A 22,713-nucleotide genomic window follows, 5' to 3' on the forward strand; every position below is an offset into this window, starting at 1 on the left:
GCTGTGTCCATGTGTCCATCCCATGTCCATCTGTCTATCCCATGTCCATCCCACGTCCATCTGTCCATCTATCCCTGTGTCCATCCCATGTCCATCTGTCCGTCTGTCCGTCCCCAGGCCTGCCAACACTTCAACGACAGCGGCTCCTGCGTCCCGCTGTGCCCATGGCTGTGTCCATCCCCATGTCCATCCCATGTCCATCTGTCCATCCCCATGTCCATCTGTCCATCTATCCCTGTGTCCTTCCCCATGTCCATCTGTCCATCCCATGTCCATCTGTCCGTCTGTCTGTCCCCAGGCCTGCCGACACTTCAATGACAGCGGCTCCTGTGTCCAGCTGTGCCCATGGCTGTGTGCATCCCCGTGTCCATCCCCATGTCCATGTGTCCATCTGTCCATCCCATGTCCGTCTGTCCATCCCCATGTCCATGTGTCCATCCCATGTCCATCTGTCTGTCTGTCCATCCCATGTCCATCTGTCCATCCCATGTCCACCTGTCTGTCTGTCCATCCCATGTCCATCTGTCCATCCCCAGGCCTGCCGACACTTCAACGACAGCGGCTCCTGCGTCCCGCTGTGCCCATGGCTGTGCCCATGGCTGTGTCCATCCCCATGTCCATCCCATGTCCATCTGTCCATCCCATGTCCCTCTGTCCATCCTGTGTCCCTCTGTCCATCCCATGTCCATCTGTCCATCCCATGTCCCTCTGTCCATCCCATGTCCATCCCATGTCCGTGTGTCCGTCTGTCCATCCCCAGGCCTGCCGACACTTCAACGACAGCGGCTCCTGCGTCCCTCTGTGCCCATGGCTGTGTCCATCCCTGTGTCCATGTGTCCCTGTGTCCATCCCATGTCCATCTGTCTGTCTGTCCATCTGTCTGTCCATCCCATCTGTCCATCCCCTGTCCGTCTGTCCATCCCCAGGCCTGCCGACACTTCAACGACAGCGGCTCATGTGTCCTGCTGTGCCCATGGCTGTGTCCATCCCTGTGTCCCTGTGTCCATCCCATGTCCATGTGTCCATCCCATGTCCATCTGTCCATCCCATGTCCATCCCATGTCCATCTGTCTGTCTGTCCATCCCCAGGCCTGCCAACACTTCAACGACAGCGGCTCGCGCGTCCCGCTGTGCCCATGGCTGTGCCCATCCCTGTGTCCATCCCATGTCCATGTGTCCCTGTGTCCATCCCATGTCCACCTGTCCGTCTGTCCATCCCCAGGCCTGCCGTCACTTCAACGACAGCGGCTCCTGCGTCCTGCTGTGCCCATGGCTGTGCCCATGGCTGTGTCCATCCCCATGTCCATGTGTCCCTGTGTCCATCCCCGTGTCCATCTGTCCATCTATCCCTGTGTCCATCCCCATGTCCATGTGTCCGTCTGTCCATCCCCAGGCCTGCCGGCACTTCAACGACAGCGGCTCCTGCGTCCCGCTGTGCCCATGGCTGTGTCCATCCCTGTGTCCATGTGTCCCTGTGTCCATCCCATGTCCATCTGTCTGTCTGTCCATCTGTCTGTCCATCCCATCTGTCCATCCCATGTCCGTCTGTCCATCCCCAGGCCTGCCGACACTTCAACGACAGCGGCTCCAGCGTCCTGCTGTGCCCATGGCTGTGCCCATGGCTGTGTCCATCCCCATGTCCATGTATTCATCTGTCCATCCCCATGTCCATGTGTCCATCTGTCCATTGCATGTCCATCTGTCCATCCCATGTCCATGTGTCCCTCTGTCCATCCCCAGGCCTGCCGTCACTTCAACGACAGCGGCTCCTGCGTCCCGCTGTGCCCATGGCTGTGTCCATCCCCATGTCCATCCCATGTCCATCTGTCCATCCCCATGTCCATCTGTCCATCTATCCCTGTGTCCTTCCCCATGTCCATCTGTCCATCCCATGTCCATCTGTCCGTCTGTCTGTCCCCAGGCCTGCCGACACTTCAATGACAGCGGCTCCTGTGTCCAGCTGTGCCCATGGCTGTGTGCATCCCCGTGTCCATCCCCATGTCCATGTGTCCATCTGTCCATCCCATGTCCGTCTGTCCATCCCCATGTCCATGTGTCCATCCCATGTCCATCTGTCTGTCTGTCCATCCCATGTCCATCTGTCCATCCCATGTCCACCTGTCTGTCTGTCCATCCCATGTCCATCTGTCCATCCCCAGGCCTGCCGACACTTCAACGACAGCGGCTCCTGCGTCCCGCTGTGCCCATGGCTGTGCCCATGGCTGTGTCCATCCCCATGTCCATCCCATGTCCATCTGTCCATCCCATGTCCATCTTCATGTCCATCTGTCCATCCCATGTCCATCTGTCCATCCCATGTCCCTCTGTCCATCTGTCCATCCCATGTCCATCTGTCCCTCTGTCCATCCCCAGGCCTGCCGACACTTCAACGACAGCGGCTCCTGCGTCCCTCTGTGCCCATGGCTGTGTCCATCCCTGTGTCCATGTGTCCCTGTGTCCATCCCATGTCCATCTGTCTGTCTGTCCATCTGTCTGTCCATCCCATCTGTCCATCCCCTGTCCGTCTGTCCATCCCCAGGCCTGCCGACACTTCAACGACAGCGGCTCATGTGTCCTGCTGTGCCCATGGCTGTGTCCATCCCTGTGTCCCTGTGTCCATCCCATGTCCATGTGTCCATCCCATGTCCATCTGTCCATCCCATGTCCATCCCATGTCCATCTGTCTGTCTGTCCATCCCCAGGCCTGCCAACACTTCAACGACAGCGGCTCGCGCGTCCCGCTGTGCCCATGGCTGTGCCCATCCCTGTGTCCATCCCATGTCCATGTGTCCCTGTGTCCATCCCATGTCCACCTGTCCGTCTGTCCATCCCCAGGCCTGCCGTCACTTCAACGACAGCGGCTCCTGCGTCCTGCTGTGCCCATGGCTGTGCCCATGGCTGTGTCCATCCCCATGTCCATGTGTCCCTGTGTCCATCCCCGTGTCCATCTGTCCATCTATCCCTGTGTCCATCCCCATGTCCATGTGTCCGTCTGTCCATCCCCAGGCCTGCCGGCACTTCAACGACAGCGGCTCCTGCGTCCCGCTGTGCCCATGGCTGTGTCCATCCCTGTGTCCATGTGTCCCTGTGTCCATCCCATGTCCATCTGTCTGTCTGTCCATCTGTCTGTCCATCCCATCTGTCCATCCCATGTCCGTCTGTCCATCCCCAGGCCTGCCGACACTTCAACGACAGCGGCTCCAGCGTCCTGCTGTGCCCATGGCTGTGCCCATGGCTGTGTCCATCCCCATGTCCATGTATTCATCTGTCCATCCCCATGTCCATGTGTCCATCTGTCCATTGCATGTCCATCTGTCCATCCCATGTCCATGTGTCCATCCCATGTCCATCTGTCCATCCCATGTCCATCCCATGTCCATCTGTCTGTCTGTCCATCCCCAGGCCTGCCAACACTTCAACGACAGCGGCTCGCGCGTCCCGCTGTGCCCATGGCTGTGCCCATCCCTGTGTCCATCCCATGTCCATGTGTCCCTGTGTCCATCCCATGTCCACCTGTCCGTCTGTCCATCCCCAGGCCTGCCGTCACTTCAACGACAGCGGCTCCTGCGTCCTGCTGTGCCCATGGCTGTGCCCATGGCTGTGTCCATCCCCATGTCCATGTGTCCCTGTGTCCATCCCCGTGTCCATCTGTCCATCTATCCCTGTGTCCATCCCCATGTCCATGTGTCCGTCTGTCCATCCCCAGGCCTGCCGGCACTTCAACGACAGCGGCTCCTGCGTCCCGCTGTGCCCATGGCTGTGTCCATCCCTGTGTCCATGTGTCCCTGTGTCCATCCCGTGTCCATCTGTCCATCTATCCCTGTATCCATCCCCATGTCCATGTGTCCATCTGTCCATCCCATGTCCCTCTGTCCATCCCATGTCCCTCTGTCCATCCCCAGGCCTGCCGACACTTCAACGACAGCGGTTCCTGCGTCCCGCTGTGCCCATGGCTGTGTCCATCCCCATGTCCATGTGTCCCTGTGTCCATCCCATGTCCATCTGTCCCTCTGTCCGTCCCCAGGCCTGCCGACACTTCAACGACAGCGGCTCCTGCGTCCCGCTGTGCCCGCAGCCGCTCATCTACAACAAGCTCACCTTCCAGCTGGAGCCCAACCCCGACACCAAGTACCAGTACGGGGGGGTCTGCGTGCGGGAGTGCCCCCGTGAGTCGGGTTTGGGGGATTTTTGGGGGTCTCTGGTGGGTTTTGGGGGGCACCCGAGGTCACCCCGGGGGTTTCCCGTAGATAATTTCGTGGTGGATCAGAGCTCGTGCGTGCGCGCCTGCCCCAACGACAAAATGGAAGTGGAGAAGAACGGGCTGAAGATCTGCGAGCCCTGCGCGGGGCTGTGCCCCAAGGGTACGGCCTGGGGGTCCCCAGGGGGTGCCCGAGGGGGGTCTGGGGGCTGTGGGACCCCTCCTCAATCTCTGCCCGCCCCCCACAGCCTGCGAGGGCACCGGAGCCGGCAGCAAATACCAGACCGTGGATTCCAGCAACATCGACACCTTCATCAACTGCACCAAGATCCTGGGCAACCTCGACTTCCTCATCACGGGCCTGGAGGGGTGAGGGATGGGATTTGGGGGGGTTCTGGGGGGGGTTTAGGGGGTGCAGCCCCCCGCTCCAGCCCCACTGACAGCTCCGACCCCGCAGGGACCCCTGGCGCAACATCTCAGCGCTGGACCCGGAGAAGCTGAACGTGTTCCGGACCGTGCGGGAGATCACGGGTGAGGAGGGGGGCTGGGGGTGCTGAGACCCTCCTGGAGCAGCCCCGGGACCCCCTGGAGCCCCCTCGGGACCCCCTTGAGCAGCCCCGGGATCCCCTGGAGCAGCCCCGGGACCCCCTGGAACCCCCTCGGGACCCTCTGGAGCTCTCCCGGGACCCCCTGGAGCCCCCTCGGGACCCCCTTGAGCAGCCCCGGGATCCCCTGGAGCAGCCCCGGGACCCCCTGGAACCCCCTCGGGACCCTCTGGAGCTCTCCCGGGACCCCCTGGAGCCCCCTCGGGACCTTCTGGAGCCCCCTCGGAACCCCCTGGAGCAGCCTCGGGACCCCCTGGAGTAGCCCTGGGACCCCCTGGAGCAGCCTCGGGACCCCCTGGAGTAGCCCCGGGACCCTCTGGAGCCACCCCGGGACCCCTTGGAGCCCCCCGGGACCCCCGGGACCCCCTGAGCCCGCGCTGTCCCCGCAGGGTACCTGAACATCCAGTCCTGGCCCAAGCACATGCACAACTTCAGCGTCTTCTCCAACCTCGAGACCATCGGGGGACGCAGCCTGTACAAGTGAGGAGCCCCCGCCGCGTGTCCTGCGCCGTTCCCGGCATCGCCGATCCCCAAATTCCCCGTTTTTCCCGATCCCTGAATTCCCTGTTTTTCCCCAATTCCTGAATTTCCCGTTTTCCCTGATCCCTGAACTTCGTTTTCCTAAATTCCTGCATTCCCGAATTCCCCGTTTTCCCTAATCCCTGAGTTCCCCATTTCCCCTAATTCCTGAATCCCCGATCCCCGAATTCCCTGTTTTCCCTGATCCCTGAATTCTCTGTTATTCCATTTTCCCTGATCCCTGAACTCCCTGTTTTCCCGAACTCCTGCATCCCCGATCCCTTAATTTTCCATTTTCCCCGATCCCCGAATTCCCTGTATCCCCAATTCCTGAACTCCCCGTTTTCCCCAATCCTTGAATTCCCTGTTTTCCCTAATTCCTGAATTCCCCTGCTTTCCCCGATCCCCGGATTCTGTTTTCCCTAATCTCTGCATTCCCTGTTTTCCTTAATTCCCCAATTCCGTTTTCCCTGATCCTTGAACTCCGTTTTCCTAAATTCCTGCATCCCCGATCCCCGAATTCCCTGTTTTTCCTAATCCCTGCATTCCCTGTTTCCCCCAATCCCCGAATTCCCCGTTTTCCCCGATCCCTGAATTCCCTGTTTTCGCTAATCCCCGAATTCCCTGTTTTCCTTAATTCCCGAATTCCCCGTTTTCTCGAATTCCCTGTTTCCCCAAATTCATAAATTCCCTGTTTCCCCAAATTCCTAAATTCCCTGTTTCCCCAATTCCTGCATTCCCTGTTTTCCCCAATCCCTGAATTCCGTTTTCCCCAATCCCCGCACCCCCCGTCCCCGTGTCCCTGCTCGTCCCGGCGCTCCCTGTCCCCAAATCCTGGTCCTGTGTCCCCTCTCCCGGCTCCGGGAGCGTCCCCTCAATCCCAGAACATTTCCCGGCTCCCGGAGCAGCATCCTGCCCGCTCCTCGAGTATCCGGGAGGGTTCCTTAATTCTGGGAGCATCCCCCCGGCTCCCGGCGCATCCTCCCGGTTCATCCCCGGTTCCCGGTTCATCCCCGGTTCCCGGTTCATCCCCCAATCCCGGTTCATCCTTTGGTTCCCGGTTCATCCCCGGTTCCCGATTCATCCCCGGTTCATCCCCGGCTCCCGGAGCAGCTCCCAAATCCCTCCTGCTACCGGCGCTTCCCCTCCACCGCTCCCCGAGCAGCTCCCGGAGCATCCCCTCATTCCCGGAGCGTTCCCCCGTTCCAGGAACAGCTCCCGAGTCCCGGAGCCCCCCCAGCTCCCGGTGCACCCCCAGCTCTCTGAACATCCCAAACTCCCGGACCCCCCCAGCTCCCGGAGCACCCCCTGATCCCAGAGCACCCCCAGCTCCCGGAGCCCCTCCCAGCTCCCGGAGTCCCCCAGCTCTCAGAACATCCCCAGATCCCGGAGCAGCTCCCGGGGCTCCCCCAGCTCTCAGAACATCCCAAATTCCCGGAGCATCCCCAGATCCCTGAGCAGCTCCCTGAGCCCCCCAGCTCTGAGAACATCCCAAGCTCCCGGAGCACCCCCAGCTCCCGGAGCCCCCCCAGCTTTTAGAGCACCCCCAGTTCCCGGAGCCCACCCAGCTCCCTGAGCACCCCCAAATCCCTGAGCCCTCCCAGTTCCCGGAGCACCCCCAGCTCCCCGAGCACCTCCTGGAGCCCCCCATCTCCCCGAACTCCCCTCTCCCACCCCCCTAGTTCCCGGTGCACCCCCAGTTCCCTGAACACCCCCAGTTCCCGGACCCCCCCAGCTCTCAGAGCACCCCCAGTTCCCTGAGCAGCTCCCTGAGCCCCCCAGCTCTGAGAACATCCCAAACTCCCTGAGCCCCCCAGCTCTCAGAGCCCCCCCAGATCCCCGAGCAGCTCCCGGGACTCCCCCAGTTCCCGGAACCCCCCAGTTCCCGGGGCTCCCCCAGTTCCCGGAGCCCCCCCATCACCCCGAACTCCCCTCTCCCACCCCCCCAGCTCCCGGAGCCCCCCAGTTCCCTGAACACCCCCAACTCCCCGAACGGCTCCCTGAGCCCCCCCAGCTCCCGGGTCTCCCCCAGCTCTCAGAACATCCCCAGCTCCCCGAGCAGCTCCCGGAGCCCCCCCATCACCCCGAACTCCCCTCTCCCACCCCCCCAGTTCCCGGTGCACCCACAGTTCCCTGAACACCCCCAGATCCCAGAGCAGCCCCAGCTCTGAGAGCACCTCCAGCTCCCCGAGCAGCTCCCGGAGCCCCCCCAGCTCCCGGTGCACCCCCAGCTCTCTGAACATCCCAAACTCCCGGACCCCCCCAGCTCCCGGAGCACCCCCTGATCCCGGAGCACCCCCAGCTCCCGGAGCCCCCCCCAGCTCCCGGAGTCCCCCAGCTCTCAGAACATCCCAAATTCCCAGAGCATCCCCAGATCCCTGAGCAGCTCCCTGAGCCCCCCAGCTCTGAGAACATCCCAAGCTCCCGGAGCCCCCCCAGCTTTTAGAGCACCCCCAGCTTTTAGAGCATCCCCAGCTCCCGGAGCCCACCCAGCTCCCTGAGCACCCCCAAATCCCTGAGCCCTCCCAGTTCCCGGAGCACCCCCAGCTCCCCGAGCACCTCCAGATCCCAGAGCATCCCCAGCTCTCAGAGCATCCCCAGCTCCCCGAGCAGCTCCCGGATCCCCCCAGTTCCCGGACCCCCCCAGCTCTCAGAGCACCCCCAGTTCCCTGAGCAGCTCCCTGAGCCCCCCAGCTCTCAGAACATCCCAAATTCCCTGAGCCCCCCCAGTTCCCTGAACACTCCCAGCTCCCAGAGCAGCTCCCTGAGCCCCCCAGCTCTGAGAACATCCCAAACTCCCTGAGCCCCCCAGCTCTCAGAGCCCCCCCAGATCCCCGAGCAGCTCCCGGGACTCCCCCAGTTCCCGAACCCCCCTCAGCTCCCGGACCCTCCCCAGCTCTCAGAGCGCCCCCAGCTCCCCGAGCAGCTCCCGAAGCACCTCCAGTTCCCGGAACCCCCCAGTTCCCGGGGCTCCCCCAGTTCCCGGAGCCCCCCCATCACCCCGAACTCCCCTCTCCCACCCCCCAGATCCCAGAGCATCCCCAGCTCCCCGAGCAGTTCCCGGAGCACCCCCATCACCCCGAACTCCCCTCTCCCACCCCCCCAGTTCCCAGAGCCCCCCAGTTCCCGGTGCACCCCCAGCTCCCAGAGCACCCCCAGATCCCGGGGCTCCCCCAGATCCCTGAGCACCCCCAGCTCCCCGAGCAACTCCCGGAGTCCCCCATCTCCCCGAACTCCTCTCTCCCGACCCCCCAGTTCCCGGACCCTCCCCAGCTCCCAGAGCATCCCCAGCTCCCGGTCGAAGCCCCCCCATCACCCCGAACTCCCCTCTCCCACCCCCCAGTTCCCTGAGCACCCCCAGCTCCCCGAGCACCTCCCGAGCCCCCCCATCACCCCGAACTCCCCTCTCCCACCCCCCCAGCCGCGGTTTCTCGCTGCTGATCATGAAGAACGAGAACGTGACGTCTCTGGGGCTGCGCTCTCTGCGCGAGGTGAGCGCGGGCCGCGTGTACATCACGGAGAACCGGCGCCTCTGCTTCCTGCACACCGTGCACTGGGCGCGCCTCAGCCGCAGCCGCGCCGACCTCGACATCCGCAACAACCGGCCCCGCAGCAAGTGCCGTGCGTGGGAAGGGCTGGGGAGGGGGCGTGGGACCCCCCCGGGCAACGCTTGGGTAGCCCCAGAGCCCTCAAAGCGTCCTGAAGGGAGGGGGATAAAGGGACACCACGAGAGAGACCCGGTCCAGCCCGTGGGGAGGGGGACACGGGGACAAAAGGAACCTACCTGAGACCCTCTGGTCCAGCCCGTGAGGAGGGGGACACGGGGATAAAGGGACACCACGAGAGAGACCCGGTCCAGCTCGTGGGGAGGGGGACACGGGGAATGCCCAGACCCCAAACTGAGACCCCCGGTCCATCCCATGGGAAGGGGGACACGAGGAGTGCCCAGACCCCAAACTGAGACCCTCGTCCTTGCCTCAGGGAGGGGGCGTGGGACCCCCCGAGGCAGCGCTTGGGTAGCCCCAGACCCCTCAAAGCGTCCTGAAGGGAGGGGGATAAAGGGAACCGGTGAGAGAGACCCGGTCCAGCTCGTGGGGAGGGGGACACGGGGACAAAGGGACCCCAAACTGAGACCCCATCCCTGCCACAGGGACCCCCCTGGAACACCTCGGGTACCCCCAGACCCCTCAAAGCGTCCTGAAGGGAGGGGGATAAAGGGACACCACGAGAGAGACCCGGTCCAGCCCGTGGGGAGGGGGACACAAGGAATGCCCAGACCCCAAACTGAGACCCCCCCCCAATCCATCCCATAGGGAGGGGGACACGGAGACACCCAGACCCCACATTGAATCCCCATCCCTACCACAGGGATCCCCCCAGAACCCCTCGGGGACCCCCAAACCCCACACTGAGACCCCCTGTTCATCCCGTGGGGAGGGGGACACGGGGACAAAGGGACCATGCGAGAGACCCTCCCCTGTCCATCCCGTGGGGAGGGGGACACGGGGACCCCCTGACCGATACTGAGAGCCCATCCCGGCCACAGGGACCCCCCCAGAACCCCTCGGGGACCCCCAGACCCCAAGCTGAGACCCTCCCCGTCCAGCCCGTGAGGAGGGGGACACGGGGACCCCCAGACCCCACATTGAATCCCCATCCCGGCCACAGGGACCCCCCCAGAACTCCTCGGGGACCCCCAAACCCCACACTGAGACCCTCTCCAATCTGTCCTGCCAGGGAGGGGGTGTGGAACCCTCTGGGACCCCTTGGGGACCCCCAGAGCCCGTGCTGATCCCATGAGTGACCCCCAGACCCTGTCCCGAACCCCCCTTTGTCCCTCTAAGATTCAGGGACCCCCAGACCCCGCTCTGACCCTGCGGGGTGGCCCCCAGACCCTCTCTGAGCTCACAGAAGGGTGACCCGAGCCCCCCCTTTGTCCCCCCATGTCACAGGGACCCCCAGCCCCACGCTGACCCCATGGGGGTGACCTCCAACCCCAGTGACCCTATAGGTGACCCCCAGGCTGCGGTGACCCCATGGGTGACCCCCAGTGACCCCACGGGTGACCCCCAGCCCCAGTGACCCCATGGGGGTGACCCCCAGACCCTGTCCCGAGCCCCCTTTTGTCTCCCCATGTCACGGGGACCCCCAGCCCCACCTTGATCCCATGGGGGTGACCCCCAGCCCCAGTGACCCCTTGGGTGACCGCAGCCCTACCTTGTTGCCATGGGGAGTGACCCCCAGCCCCAGTGACCCCATGGGTGACCCCCAGCCCCACTCTCATTCCATGGAGGGTCACCCCCAGCCCCAGTGACCCCATGGGTGACCCCAACCCTACCCTGCTGCCATGGGGAGTGACCCTCAGCCCCAGTGACCCCACGAGGGTGACCCCCAGCCTCAGTGACCCCATAGGTGACCCCCAGCCCTACCCTCTCCCATGGGGGTGACCCCAGCCCCACCCTGATCCCATGGGTGCCCCCAGCCACAGTGACCCCATGGGTGACCCTAGCCCCACCCTGCTCCCATGGGGGTGACCCCAGCCCCACCCTGATCCCATGGGTGCCCCCAGCCACAGTGACCCCATGGATGCCCCCGAGCCCCACTCTGACCCCATGGGTGCCCCCCAGCCCCACCCTGATCCCATGGGTGCCCCCAGCCCCAGTGACCCCACGGTGACCCCCAGCCCCAGTGACCCCACGGGTGACCCCCAGCCCCACTCTGACCCCATGGGTGACCCCCAGCCCCAGTGACCCCACGGGTGACCCCCAGCCCCACTCTCATTCCATGGAGGGTCACCCCCAGCCCCAGTGACCCCATAGGTGACCCCCAGCCCTACCCTCTCCCATGGGGGTGACCCCAGCCCCACTCTGACCCCATAGGGGTGACCCCCAGCCCCAGTGACCCCATGGGTGACCCCCAGCCCTACCCTCTCCCATGGGGGTGACCCCAGCCCCACCCTGATCCCATGGGTGCCCCCAGCCCCACCCTGATCCCATGGGTGCCCCCAGCCCCAGTGACCCCACGGGTGACCCCCAGTGCCCCCGCTGTCCCCGCAGAGCAAGAGGGGAAGGTTTGTGACCCGCTGTGCTCGGCCGAGGGCTGCTGGGGCCCCGGGCCCGGGCAGTGCCTGTCCTGCCGCTACTACAGCAGGAGGGGGGTCTGCGTGTCCACCTGCCGCTTCAGCGAGGGGTCAGCGCGGGGACACGGGGACACGGGGGGACAAAGGGGGACACGGGGGGCACGGGGGGACAAAGGGGGACACGAGGGGCAGGGGGGGCACGGGGGGACAAAGGAGGAATGGAGGGCATGGGGATGCGGGGGACGGGGGGCACAAGGGGGGTATGGAGGGCATGGGGATACAGAGGACACGGGGGACACGGGGGGACAATGGACGTATGGGGGGCATGGGGGGCACGGGGGGGGCACAGGGGAACAATGGAGGATTGGGGGGCGTGGGGGATACGGGGAGCACAGAGGGACAAAGGGGGGCATTGGGTTACAGGGGGACAAAGGATGAATGAGGGACACGGGACACAGGGGGCACGGGGGGCATGGGGGATATGGGTGGCACGGGGGACACAGTGGACACGGGGGGACAAAAGAAGTATGGGGGGCATGGGGACAGGGGGGGCACAGGGATACAGGGGACACGAGGGGCACGGGGGGCGCGGGGGGCATGGGGGGACAAAGGGGGTGTGGGGGGACAGAGGAGGAATGGGGGGAAGGGGGACATGGGGGCATGGAGGGACAATGGGGGACATGGGGGACATGGGGATACTGGGGACACAGGGGGCACGGGGGGACAAAGGGCATATGGGGGGCATGGGGATATGAGAGACATGGGGGACACGGTGGACACGGGGGGACAAAGGAGGAATGAGGGACACGGGACACAGGGGACATGGGGGGCACGGGGGGACAAAAGGAGGCACGGGGGACATGGGGGACACAGGGGACACGGGGGGCATGGGGACACAGGGGGTATGGGGGACACGGGGGGCACGGGGGGACAAAAGAGGTGTGGGGGGCACGGGAATACTGGGGACACGGGGCACACAGGGCACGGGGGGACAAAGGAGGAATGAGGGACAGGGGGACACGAGGGGCACGGGGGGCGCGGGGAGCATGGGGATACGGGGGGCATGGGGGGCACGGGGGACACGGGGGGACAAAGGAGGAATGGGGGGCACTGGGGGCATGGGGATATGGGGGGCACAGGGGGACACGGGGGACACGGGGGGACAAAGGAGGAATGGGGGGCAAGAGGGGCAAGGAGGGCGCAAGGGGACATGGGGGACACGGGGCAGGGGGACATTGAGGACGTGGGGGTCACAAGGGGACGTGGGGGGCACAAGGGACACGTTGGGGACGTGGGGGGGGTACAGAGGGCACGAGGGACACGGGGGGGGCTCTGAGGGGTGGGAGATCAGCCCTGGGGTGGGCAGGGGGCTGGGGGGGACATGGGGGGGTCCCAGGGTGGGGTGGACACTGGGATGGACCCCAGGGTGCTCGGGCCCTGCCACCCACCCCACCCTGGCGGTGTCGCGATCCTGGTGACCCCACCCTGGCTTTATCACGATCCCGGTGACCCCACCCTGGCCATATCGCGATCCCTGTTACCCTACCCTGGCCATATCGCGATCCCGCTGACCCCGCCCTGGCCATATCGCGATCTCGGTGACCCCACCCTGCCCATATCGCGATCTCGGTGACCCCACCCTGCCCATATCGCGATCCCTATGACCCCACCCTGCCCATATCGCGATCTCGCTGACCCCACCCTGCCCATATCGCGATCCCGGTGACCCCACCCTGGCCATATCGCGATCCCAGTGACCCCACCCTGCCCATATCGCGATCCCGCTGACCCCTCCCGGTGCCCGCAGGGACCCTCGCGAGTTCTCGCAGGACGGGGAATGCTCCGAGTGCCACCCGGAGTGCGAGCGCATCGAGGGCGGCCCCACCTGCAACGGCTCGGTACGGCCCGGGACCCCCCCCCCGCTGTCCCCTCGCTGTCCCCCCGCTGTCCCCACGCTGTCACACCCCGCTCCCCGCAGGGCGCCGACACCTGCACGCGCTGTGCCCACTATCGCGACGGGCCGCACTGCGTGGAGCGATGTCCCGACGGGGTCCTGGGCGAGCGCGGCCCAATCTACAAATACCCGGACGGGAGCCGCGAGTGCCGGCCCTGCCACGAGAACTGCACCCGGGGGTGCGCGGGGAGGGGGCGCCGGGACGGGCGGGGGGTCCCGGGGGGATCCCGGGCAGGGTGGGGGGGCGGCATGGGGGGTCCCACGCGGGGTGGGGGTCCCAAAATCTCTTTGGGGTGCAGGGTGGGGGTCCCAAAATGTCTTTGGGGAAGAGGATGGGGGTGTCAGGGATAGGTTGGGGGTCCCAAAATCTCTTCGAGGAGGAGAGTGGGGGTCCTGGAACATCACTGGGGGCACGTGGGGATCCCAAAATTTCTTTGGGGGCAGGGTGTGGGTCTTGGAACATCACTGGGGGTGGAGTGGGGGTCTTGGGGTATCATTTGAGGTAGGGTGGGGGTCCCCAAATCTCTTTGGGGAGCAGGGTGGGGGTCCTAGGACATCATTTGGGCAGGGTGAGGGTCCCAGAATCTCTTTGGGGAGGAGGGTGGGGGTCCTGGAGCATCATTGGGGGCAGCGTGGGGGTCCCAAAATCTCCTTGGGGAGGAGGATGGGGGTCCTGGAGCATCATTGCAGGCAGGGTGGGGGTCCTGGAGCATCACTGGGATCGGGGTGGGGGTCCTGGGACATCATTTGGGCAGGGTGAGGGTCCCAAAATCTCTTTGGGGAGGAGGGTGGGGGTCCTGGAGCATCATTGGAGGTAGGGTGGGGGTCCTAGGACATCACTGTGGGCACGTGGGGGTCCCAAAATCTCTTTGGGGGCAGGCTGGGGGTCCCAAAATCTCTTCGAGGAGGAGGGTGGGGGTCCTGGAACATCACTGGGGACGGGGTGGGGGTCCCAGAATCTCTTTGGGGAGGAGGATGGGGGTGCCAGGGACAGGCTGGGGGTCCCAAAGTCTCTTTGGGGAGGAGGGTGGGGGTCCTGGAGCATCACTGGGGGCGGGGTGGGGGTCTTGGGGCATCACTGTGGGCACGTGGGGGTCCCAAAATCTCTTTGGGGAGGAGGTTGGGGGGCCTGGAACATTATTTGGGCAGGGTGGGGGTCCCAGAATCTCTTTAGGGGCAGGGTGGGGGTGCCAGGGGCAGGTTGGGGGTCCCAAAATTTATTTGGGGATGAGGGTGGGGGTCTTGGGGCATCAGTGGGGGTAGGGTGGAGGTCCCAAAATCTCTTTGGGGAGGAGAGTGGGGGTCCTGGAGCATCACTGCATGCGGGGTGGGGGTCTCCCAAAATCTGTTTGGAGAGGAGGGTGGGGGTCCTGGGGCATCACTGGGGGCAGGGTGGGGGTCCCAAAATCTCTTTGGGGAGCAGGGTAGGGGTCCTAGGACATCATTTGGGCAGCGTGGGGGTCCCAGAATCTCTTTGGGGAGGAGGGTGCGGGTCCTGGAGCATCACTGAGGTGAGGTGGGGGTCTCTAGGACATCACTGGGGACAGGGTGGGGGTCCTGGGGCATCACTGGGGGCATTTTGGGGTTTGGGGACCCCGCGAGGGGCAGGATGAGGGGTCTGAGACATCATTTAGGGCGGGTTGGGGGTCTGGGGGTGGCGGGGGGCACAGTTGGGGGGTCCCACCCCTCCCCCCGCTGACCCCCGTGTCCCTCCCCACAGCTGCGTGGGGCCGCTGCTGCGGGACTGCCTGGGGGACACCCTGCCCGTGTCCAGGTACCGGGGGTGGGGACAGCCCGGGGGGGGTGGGGACAGCCCGGGGGGTGTGGGGACACCCTGCCCGTGTCCAGGTACCGGGGGTGGGGACATCCTGAGGGGGGTGTGGGGACAGCCCGGGGGGTGTGGGGACATCCCAGGAGGGTTTGGGGACATTCCAGGGGGGTGTGGGGACATCCCGGGGGGCTGTGGGGACATTCCAGGGGGGTGTGGGGACATCCCGGGGGGCTGTGGGGACATCCTGAGGGGGTGTGAGGACATCCTGGGGGGGGGTGTGGGGACATCCCGGGGGGGGTGGGGACAGCCCGGGGGGTGTGGGGACATCCTGGGGGGTGTGGGGACATCCCGAAGGGCTACAGGAACCCCGAGAGGCTGCGGGGGACCCTAAGCCTGTGCCTGTCCTTGTCCCCGTCCCCATCCCCATCCCCGTCCTGTCCCGTCCCTGTCCCCATTTCCGCTTCCATCCTGTCCCCATCCCTGTCCTCGTCCCCATCCCTGTCCCACTGCGGTCCCGCTCCCCTTCCTGTCCCTGTCCCCATCCCCAATTCCACCCTGTCCCCATCCCCGTCCCATTCCCGTCCCCATTTCTTTCCCCATCCCGTCCCCATTCCCGTTTCCGTCCCGTACCATTCCCATCCCGTCCCCATCCTGTCCCCATTCCTGTCCCCATCCCATCCCTTCCTGTCCCCATCCTGTCCCATTCCCGTCCCCATTCCTGTCCCTGTCCCGTCCCCATCCCGTCCCCATCCCCATCCCCGTTCCCATCCCATCCCCATTCCTGTCCCCATCCTGTCCCATTCCTGTCCCCATTCCCATTCGATCCCGTACCATTCCCATCCCGTCCCCATTCCCGTCCCCATCCTGTACCCATCCCTTCCCCATCCCATTCCCATCTTGTCCCCATCCCGTCCCCATCCCGTCCCTATTTCGTCCCCATTCCCAATTCCATCCTGTCCCCATCCTTGTCCCCATCCCTTCCCCATTCCCATCCCATCCCGTCCCAATTCCCGTCCCAATTCCCGTCCCCATCCTGTCCCCATCCCATTCCTATCCTGTCCCCATCCCTGTGCCCGTTCCCATCCCCATCCTGTCCCCATTGCCATCCCATCCCCTTCCTGTTCCCATCCCATTCGGTCCCGTTCCCGTCCCCATTCCCATCCCATCCCGTCCTCATCCCGTTCCGGTCCCGTTCCCGTTCCCGTCCCCATTCCCATTCCATCCCCTTCCCATCCCTTCCCCATCCCGTCCCCATTCCCGTCCCCATCCTGTCCCCATCGTGTCCCCATCCCGTCCCCATTCCCATCCCCATCCCGTCCCCTTCCCCATCCCTGTGCCCGTTCCCATTCCCGTCCCCATTCCCGTTCCGTTCCCGTTCCCATTCCCGTTCCCGTCTCCCTCCCGTTCCCGTTCCCGTCTCCCTCCCGTCCCCATTCCCATCCCCATCCTGTCCCCAATCCTGTCCCCATCCCGTCCCCCTCCCGTTCCCATTCCCGTCCCCGTTCCCATCCCGTCCCCGTTCCCGTCCCCATCCCGTTCCCGTTCCCATCCCATTCCCGTTCCATTCCCGTCCCCATCCCGTTCCCGTCCCCATTCCCGTTCCCATTCCCGTCCCCGTTCCCATCCCGTTCCCGTTCCCGTCCCCTTTCCCATTCCCATTCCCGTCCCCATTCCCATCCCGTTCCCGTTCCCGTCCCCATCCCGTCCCCATCCCGTCCCCATCCCGTTCCCGTTCCCGTCCCCATTCCCATTCCCATCCCGTTCCCGTTCCCATCCCGTTCCCATCCCGTTCCCATCCCGTTCCCATCCCGTCCCCATCCCGTCCCCATCCCGTTCCCGTTCCCGTTCCCGTTCCCATCCTGTCCCCATTCCCGTCCCCATTCCCGTCCCCATTCCCGTCCCGTCCCGTCCCCGTTCCCGTCCCCAGGCGCGCCCCGACGCTGGTCGCGGTCATGGTGGTCGGGGCCGTTTTCCTCTCGTGCTCTCTGGTGCTGCTGGCGCTGCTCTACTGGCGGGGAAAGAAGATCCAGAAGAAACGCGCGATGCGGCGCTACCTGGAGCGGGGCGAGGTCAGCGCCGGGAAACGGAACCGGAACCGGGACCGGGAGGGGAACCGGGAACGGCACCGGGAGGGGAACCGGGACAGGAACCGGGACGGGGCACGGGCGGGGAACCGGGAACGGCCCCGGGACAGGAACCGGGACAGGAACCGGGGACAGGAACCGAGAGGGGAACCGGGAACAGCACTGGGAGGGGAACCGGGCAGGGAACCGGGACGGAAACTGGGACAGGAACCGGGAACGGCACCGGGAACGGCCCCGGGACAGGAACCGGGACAGGAACCGGGAGCGGCCCCGGGATAACGGGGAGGGAGAGGTGGAGGGGATGCAGGTGGTGCCAGCCCTGTCCCGTGTCCTACCCGGCCGGAGCCGTGTCCCGCCCTCGCCAGCCCCGTCCCCGCTCGTCCCCATCTCAGTCACTTTTCATCCTCGTCCTGCTGTGCTGCTGTCCCTGTCCCTGTCCCTGTCCCTGTCCCTGTTCCCGTCCCCTTTCTTGTCCTCGTCTCCATCCTGCTCCATTCCTGTGCCCATTCCTGTCCCCGTCTCTGTCGCTTTCCTGTCCCTATCCCCGTCCCCATCCGTTTCCATTCCCATCCCTGTTCCCGTCCCCACTCCGTATCCCTGTTCCCCATCCCCATCCTCGTTCCCACTCCCTGTCCCTGTCCCCGTTCCCGTTCCCATTTCCTCTCCGTGCCCCCGTCCCCACTCCCTGTCCCTGTTCCCACTCTGTGTCCCCGTTCCCGTCCCCACTCCCTGTCCCCATCCCCGTCCCTGTCCCTGTCCCCGTCCCCACTCTGTGTCCCCACTCCCTGTCCCTGTCCCCGTCCCCGTTCCCACTCCCCATCCCCATTCCCACTCCCTGTCCCCATCCCCATTCCCGTTCCCACTCCCCGTTCCCATCCCCACTCCCTGTCCTCGTCCCCACTCCCTGTCCCCGTCCCCACTCCGTGTCCCCATCTCCGTTCCCACTCCATGTCCCCGTCCCTGTCCCCACTCCCTGTCCCTGTTCCTCCGTGTCCCCATTCCCATTCCAATCCACACTCCCTGTCCCCATCTCTGTCCCCGTTCCCACTCCCCGTCCCTGTCCCCGTTCCCACTCCCTGTCCCCGTTCCCACTCCCTGTCCCTGTCCCCACTCTGTGTCCCCGTTCCCGTTCCCGTCCCCACTCTGTGTCCCCGTTCCCACTCCCTGTCCCCACTCCATGTCCCCATCCCCGTTCCCACTCCATGTCCCCGTTCCCGTCCCCACTTCCTGTCCCCGTCTCTGTCCCCATTCCCACTCTGTGTCCCTGTCCTCACTCCCTGTCCCCATCCCCATCCCCGTCCCCACTCTGTGTCCCCATCCCCATCCCCGTTCCCGCTCCGTGTCCCCCATTCCTGTCCCCTTTCTGTGTCCCCATCCCTGTCCCCGTCCCCGTTCCCGTCCCCACTCGTGTTCCCGTCTCCACTCCTGTCCCTGTCTCCATCCCCACTCCTGTCCCTGTCCCCACTCTGTGTCCCCGTCCCCACTCCCTGTCCCCACTCCCTGTCCCCATCCCCGTTCCCCACTCCCTGTCCCCGTCCCTGTCCCCTTTCTGTGTCCTCATTCCCGTCCCCACTCCCTGTTCCCATCCGTGTCCTCATTCCCGTCCCCACTCCCTGTTCCTGTCCCCATTCCCACTCCCTGTCCCTGTCCCCGTCCCTGTTCCCGTCCCCACTCCTGTCCCTGTCCCCGTTCTCGTCCCCACTCGTGTCCCCGTTCCCGTCCCCGCTCCGTGTCCCCATCCCTGTCCCTGTCCCTGTCCCCGTCCCCATTCCCGTCCCCACTCCTGTCCCTGTCCCCACTCCCCATCCCTGTCCCTGTCCCTGTCCCCACTCCCTGTCCCCGTCCCCACTCCGTGTTCCCGTCCCTGTTCCCTGTCCCCACTGGTGTCCCTGTCCCCGTCCCCGTCCCCACTCGTGTCCCTGTCCCCGTCCCCGTCCCCGTTCCCATCCCCACTCCTGTCCCTGTCCCCACTCCCTGTCCCCGTCCCCGTTCCCGTCCCCACTCGTGTCCCCGTCCCCACTCCCTGTCCCTGTCCCCACTCCCTGTCCCTGTCCCCACTCCCTGTTCCCTGTTCCCATCCCTGTCCCCGTCCCCGTTCCCATCCCCACTCCCTGTCCCTGTCCCTGTCCCCATCCCCGTCCCCGTCCCCGTCCCCACCGGTGTCCCGCCCGCAGAGCCTGGAGCCGCTGGATCCCAGTGAAAAAGCCAACAAGGTCCTGGCCCGGATCTTCAAGGAGTCGGAGCTGAAGCGCCTCAAGGTCCTGGGCTCGGGGGTCTTCGGCACCGTGCACAAGGTGGGGCGTGGGAGGGGGGGAGGAGTCAACCCCTGATCCCAGCCCAAATCCCAGCCCAAATCCCAGCCCAAATCCCATTAATCCCACTGATCCCAGCCCAAATCCCATTAATCCCACTGATCCCATCCCAAATCCCAGCCCAAATCCCCTCCCACTGATCCCGGCCCAAATCCCATCCCAAATCCCATCCCACTGATCCCATCCCAAATTCCATTAATCCCAGTGATCCCATCCCATTGATCAAATCCCATCCCAAATCCCACTGATCCTATTGATCCCATTGATCCCATCCCAAATCCCATCCCATTGATCCCATCCCAATCCCATCCCATCCAATCCCATCCCCAATCCCATCCCACTGATCCCATCTCAATGATCCCATCCCAAATCCCATCCCACTGATCCCATCACAAATCCCATTAATCCCAGTGATCCCATTCCACTGATCCCATCCTGATCCCATACCAAATCCCATCCCACTGATCCCATCCCACTGATCCCATCCCAGTGATCCCATCCCAGTGATCCCATCCCAAATCCCATCCCAAATCCTATTAATCCCACTGATCCCATCCCAAATCCCATCCCAAATCCCATCCCAATGATCCCATCCCAAATCCCATCCCAAATCCCATCCCAGTGATCCCATCCCAAATCCCATCCCAAATCCCATCCCAAATCTAATCCAAATGATCCCATCCCAAATCCCATCCCATTGATCCCATCCCAAATCCTATCCCAAATCCCATTCCATCCCATCCCATCCCATCCCATCCCAAATCCCATAAATCCCATCCCATTGATCCCACTGACCCCATAGATCCCATTGCCCCATTGATCCCATCCCAAATCCTATAAATCCCATCCCACTGACCCCACTGATCTCATTGATCCCATTGACCCCTCTGACCCCTCTGACCCCCCTGACCCCATAAATCCCCGCAGGGTATCTGGATCCCGGACGGGGATTCCATCAAGATCCCGGTGAGCATCAAGGTGATCCAGGACTGGAGCGGGCAGCAATCGTTCCACGCCGTCACCGACGTGAGTGCGGGGGCTGGGGGGGCTGGGGTCACCTCTGGGGCTGGGGGGGAATTTGGGGGTCCCCTGGGGCTGGGGGGGGCTGGGGTCACCTCTGGGGCTGGGGGGGAATTTGGGGGTCCCCTGGGGCTGGGGGGGGCTGGGGTCACCTCTGGGGCCTGGGGTCACCTCTGGGGCTGGGGGGGTTTGGGGTCACCTCTGGGGCTGGGGGGGGCTGGGGTCACCTCTGGGGCCTGGGGTCACCTCTGGGGCTGGGGGGGGCTGGGGTCACCTCTGGGGCTGGGGGGGTTTGGGGATCCTCTCTGGGGCTGGGGTCCCCTCTGGGGCTGGGGGGGGTTTGGGGTCCCCCTGGGAGGGGTTTGGGGTCACCTCTGGGTCTGGGGGGATTTTGGGGTTCCCTCTGGGGCTGGGGGGGGTCTGGGGGTCCTCTCTGGGGCTGGGGTTTCTCCTCTGGGTCTGGGGGGTTTGGGGGTTTGGGGGATCTGGGGGTCTGGGGGTCCCTCCTGGGGCTGGGGGGGTTTTGAGGTTCTCCCTGGGGCTGGGGGTGAAGTTTTGGGGTCATCTCTGGGTCTGGGGGTCTCCTCTGGGGCTGAGGCGGGGTTTGGGGTCCCCTCTGGGTCTGGGGGGGGGGGGTGGTTTTGGGGTCCCCCTGGGGCTGGGGGGATTTTTGGGAATTCCCTTTGGAGCTGGGGGTCCCCTCTGGGTCTGGGGGAATTTTGGGGATCCCCTCTGGGGCCAGGGTGGGGTTCAGGGGGGTTCCAGGGATCCCCTTGGGGTTTGGGGGTGCTCCAGGGGTGCTCTGAGTGTCCCCCTGGGTCCAGGGGGTTTGGGGGTGCTCTGGAGTGCTCTCAAACCAGGGAGGAGTCCCAGGGGGATTCCAGGTGGATTCCAGGGGTTGGGGGTGCTCTGGGAGTGCTCCAGGTGTCCCCCTAAAACCGGGGGTGCCCCAGGGGTGCTCTGGGGATGCTCTGGGTGTCCCCCTGAATCCCGGGATGCTCTGGGGATACTCGGGGCGTTCTCTGGGGATGCTCAAGGGGTGCTCAGGGCGTTCCCCTGGATCCGGGGGTGGGTTTGGGGATGCTCCAGATGTGTCCCCCCAAATCCTGGAGTGCTCTGGGGGTGCTTCAGGTGTTTCCCTGAATCTCGGGGTGCTCTGGGGGTGCTCGGGGTGTGTCCCCCTGGATCCCGAGGGTGGGTTTGGAGATGTTCCAGGTGTCCCCCCGAATCCCGGGGCGCTCTGGGGGTGTCCCCCTGAATCCCGGGGTTGCTCTGGGAGTGCTCAGGGTGTTCTCCTGGATCCCGAGGGTGGGTTTGGGGATGCTCAGGGTGTCCCTCTGAATCCCGGGGTGCTCTGGGTGTGTCCCCCTGAATTCTGGGGTTGCTGTGGGGATACTCGGGGAGTTCTCTGGGGATGCTCAGGGGGTGTTCGGGGTGTTCCCCTGGATCCGGAGTTGCTCTGGGGGTGCTTCAGGTATTCCCCTGAATCCCGGGGTAGCTCTGGGGATACTCGGGGTGTCCCCCTGGATCCCGGGGGTGAGTTTGGAGATGCTCCGGGTGTCCCCCTGAGTCCCGGGGCGCTCCGGGGGTGTCCCCTTGAATCCCGAGGCTGGGTTTGGAGATGCTCCGGGTGTCCCCCTGAATCCCTGGGTGCTCTGGGGGTACTGGGGGGGGTCTCTGGGGGTACTCAGGGGGTGCTCAGGGTGTCCCCCTGGATCCGGGCGTTGCTTTGGGGATGCTCGGGGTGTCCCCCTGAATCTCGGGGTTCTCTGGGGGTGCTCAGGATGTCCCCCTGGATCCTGGAGTTGCTCTGGAGATGCTCCAGGTGTCCCCCTGAATCCCGGGGTTGCTTTGGGAATGTTCAGGGTGTTCCCCTGGATCCTGGGGTTGCTCTGGGGGTGCTCTGGGGTTGTCCCCCCGCATCTGGCTGTCCTCACCGGGTGCTGACTGTCCCCCCCCAGCACATGCTGGCCATCGGCAGCCTGGACCACTCGTACATCGTGCGGCTGCTGGGGATCTGCCCGGGCCCGCAGCTGCAGCTGGTGACGCAGCTGCTGCCGCTGGGCTCGCTGCTCGAGTACGTGCGCAAGAACCGCGGCTCCATCAGCCCGCAGCTGCTGCTCAACTGGTGCGTGCAGGTGGCCAAGGTCAGTGCTTTAAATATTGAGGAT

The 22,713-nt window shown here is 64.9% G+C and overlaps 1 protein-coding gene across 1 annotated transcript in view; it reads left to right on the top strand.

Annotated features, from left to right (window-relative positions):
- The window catches only part of ERBB3 (erb-b2 receptor tyrosine kinase 3), a 46,806-nt gene that overhangs the window by 8,774 nt on the left and 15,319 nt on the right, over window positions 1–22,713 (top strand). The window contains exons 6-19 of the mRNA XM_033083104.1: window positions 4,025–4,166; window positions 4,248–4,361; window positions 4,447–4,567; window positions 4,656–4,729; window positions 5,193–5,283; window positions 8,744–8,943; window positions 11,379–11,511; window positions 13,209–13,299; window positions 13,380–13,534; window positions 15,076–15,129; window positions 17,054–17,195; window positions 19,385–19,504; window positions 20,450–20,548; window positions 22,504–22,689. Of these exons, the coding sequence (XP_032938995.1) occupies window positions 4,025–4,166; window positions 4,248–4,361; window positions 4,447–4,567; window positions 4,656–4,729; window positions 5,193–5,283; window positions 8,744–8,943; window positions 11,379–11,511; window positions 13,209–13,299; window positions 13,380–13,534; window positions 15,076–15,129; window positions 17,054–17,195; window positions 19,385–19,504; window positions 20,450–20,548; window positions 22,504–22,689 (1,722 nt within the window). The remainder of the gene's footprint in view (window positions 1–4,024; window positions 4,167–4,247; window positions 4,362–4,446; window positions 4,568–4,655; window positions 4,730–5,192; window positions 5,284–8,743; window positions 8,944–11,378; window positions 11,512–13,208; window positions 13,300–13,379; window positions 13,535–15,075; window positions 15,130–17,053; window positions 17,196–19,384; window positions 19,505–20,449; window positions 20,549–22,503; window positions 22,690–22,713) is intronic.

This window comes from Catharus ustulatus, chromosome 31, assembly GCF_009819885.2.
Source record: "Catharus ustulatus isolate bCatUst1 chromosome 31, bCatUst1.pri.v2, whole genome shotgun sequence".
NCBI classification, from domain to species: domain Eukaryota; kingdom Metazoa; phylum Chordata; class Aves; order Passeriformes; family Turdidae; genus Catharus; species Catharus ustulatus.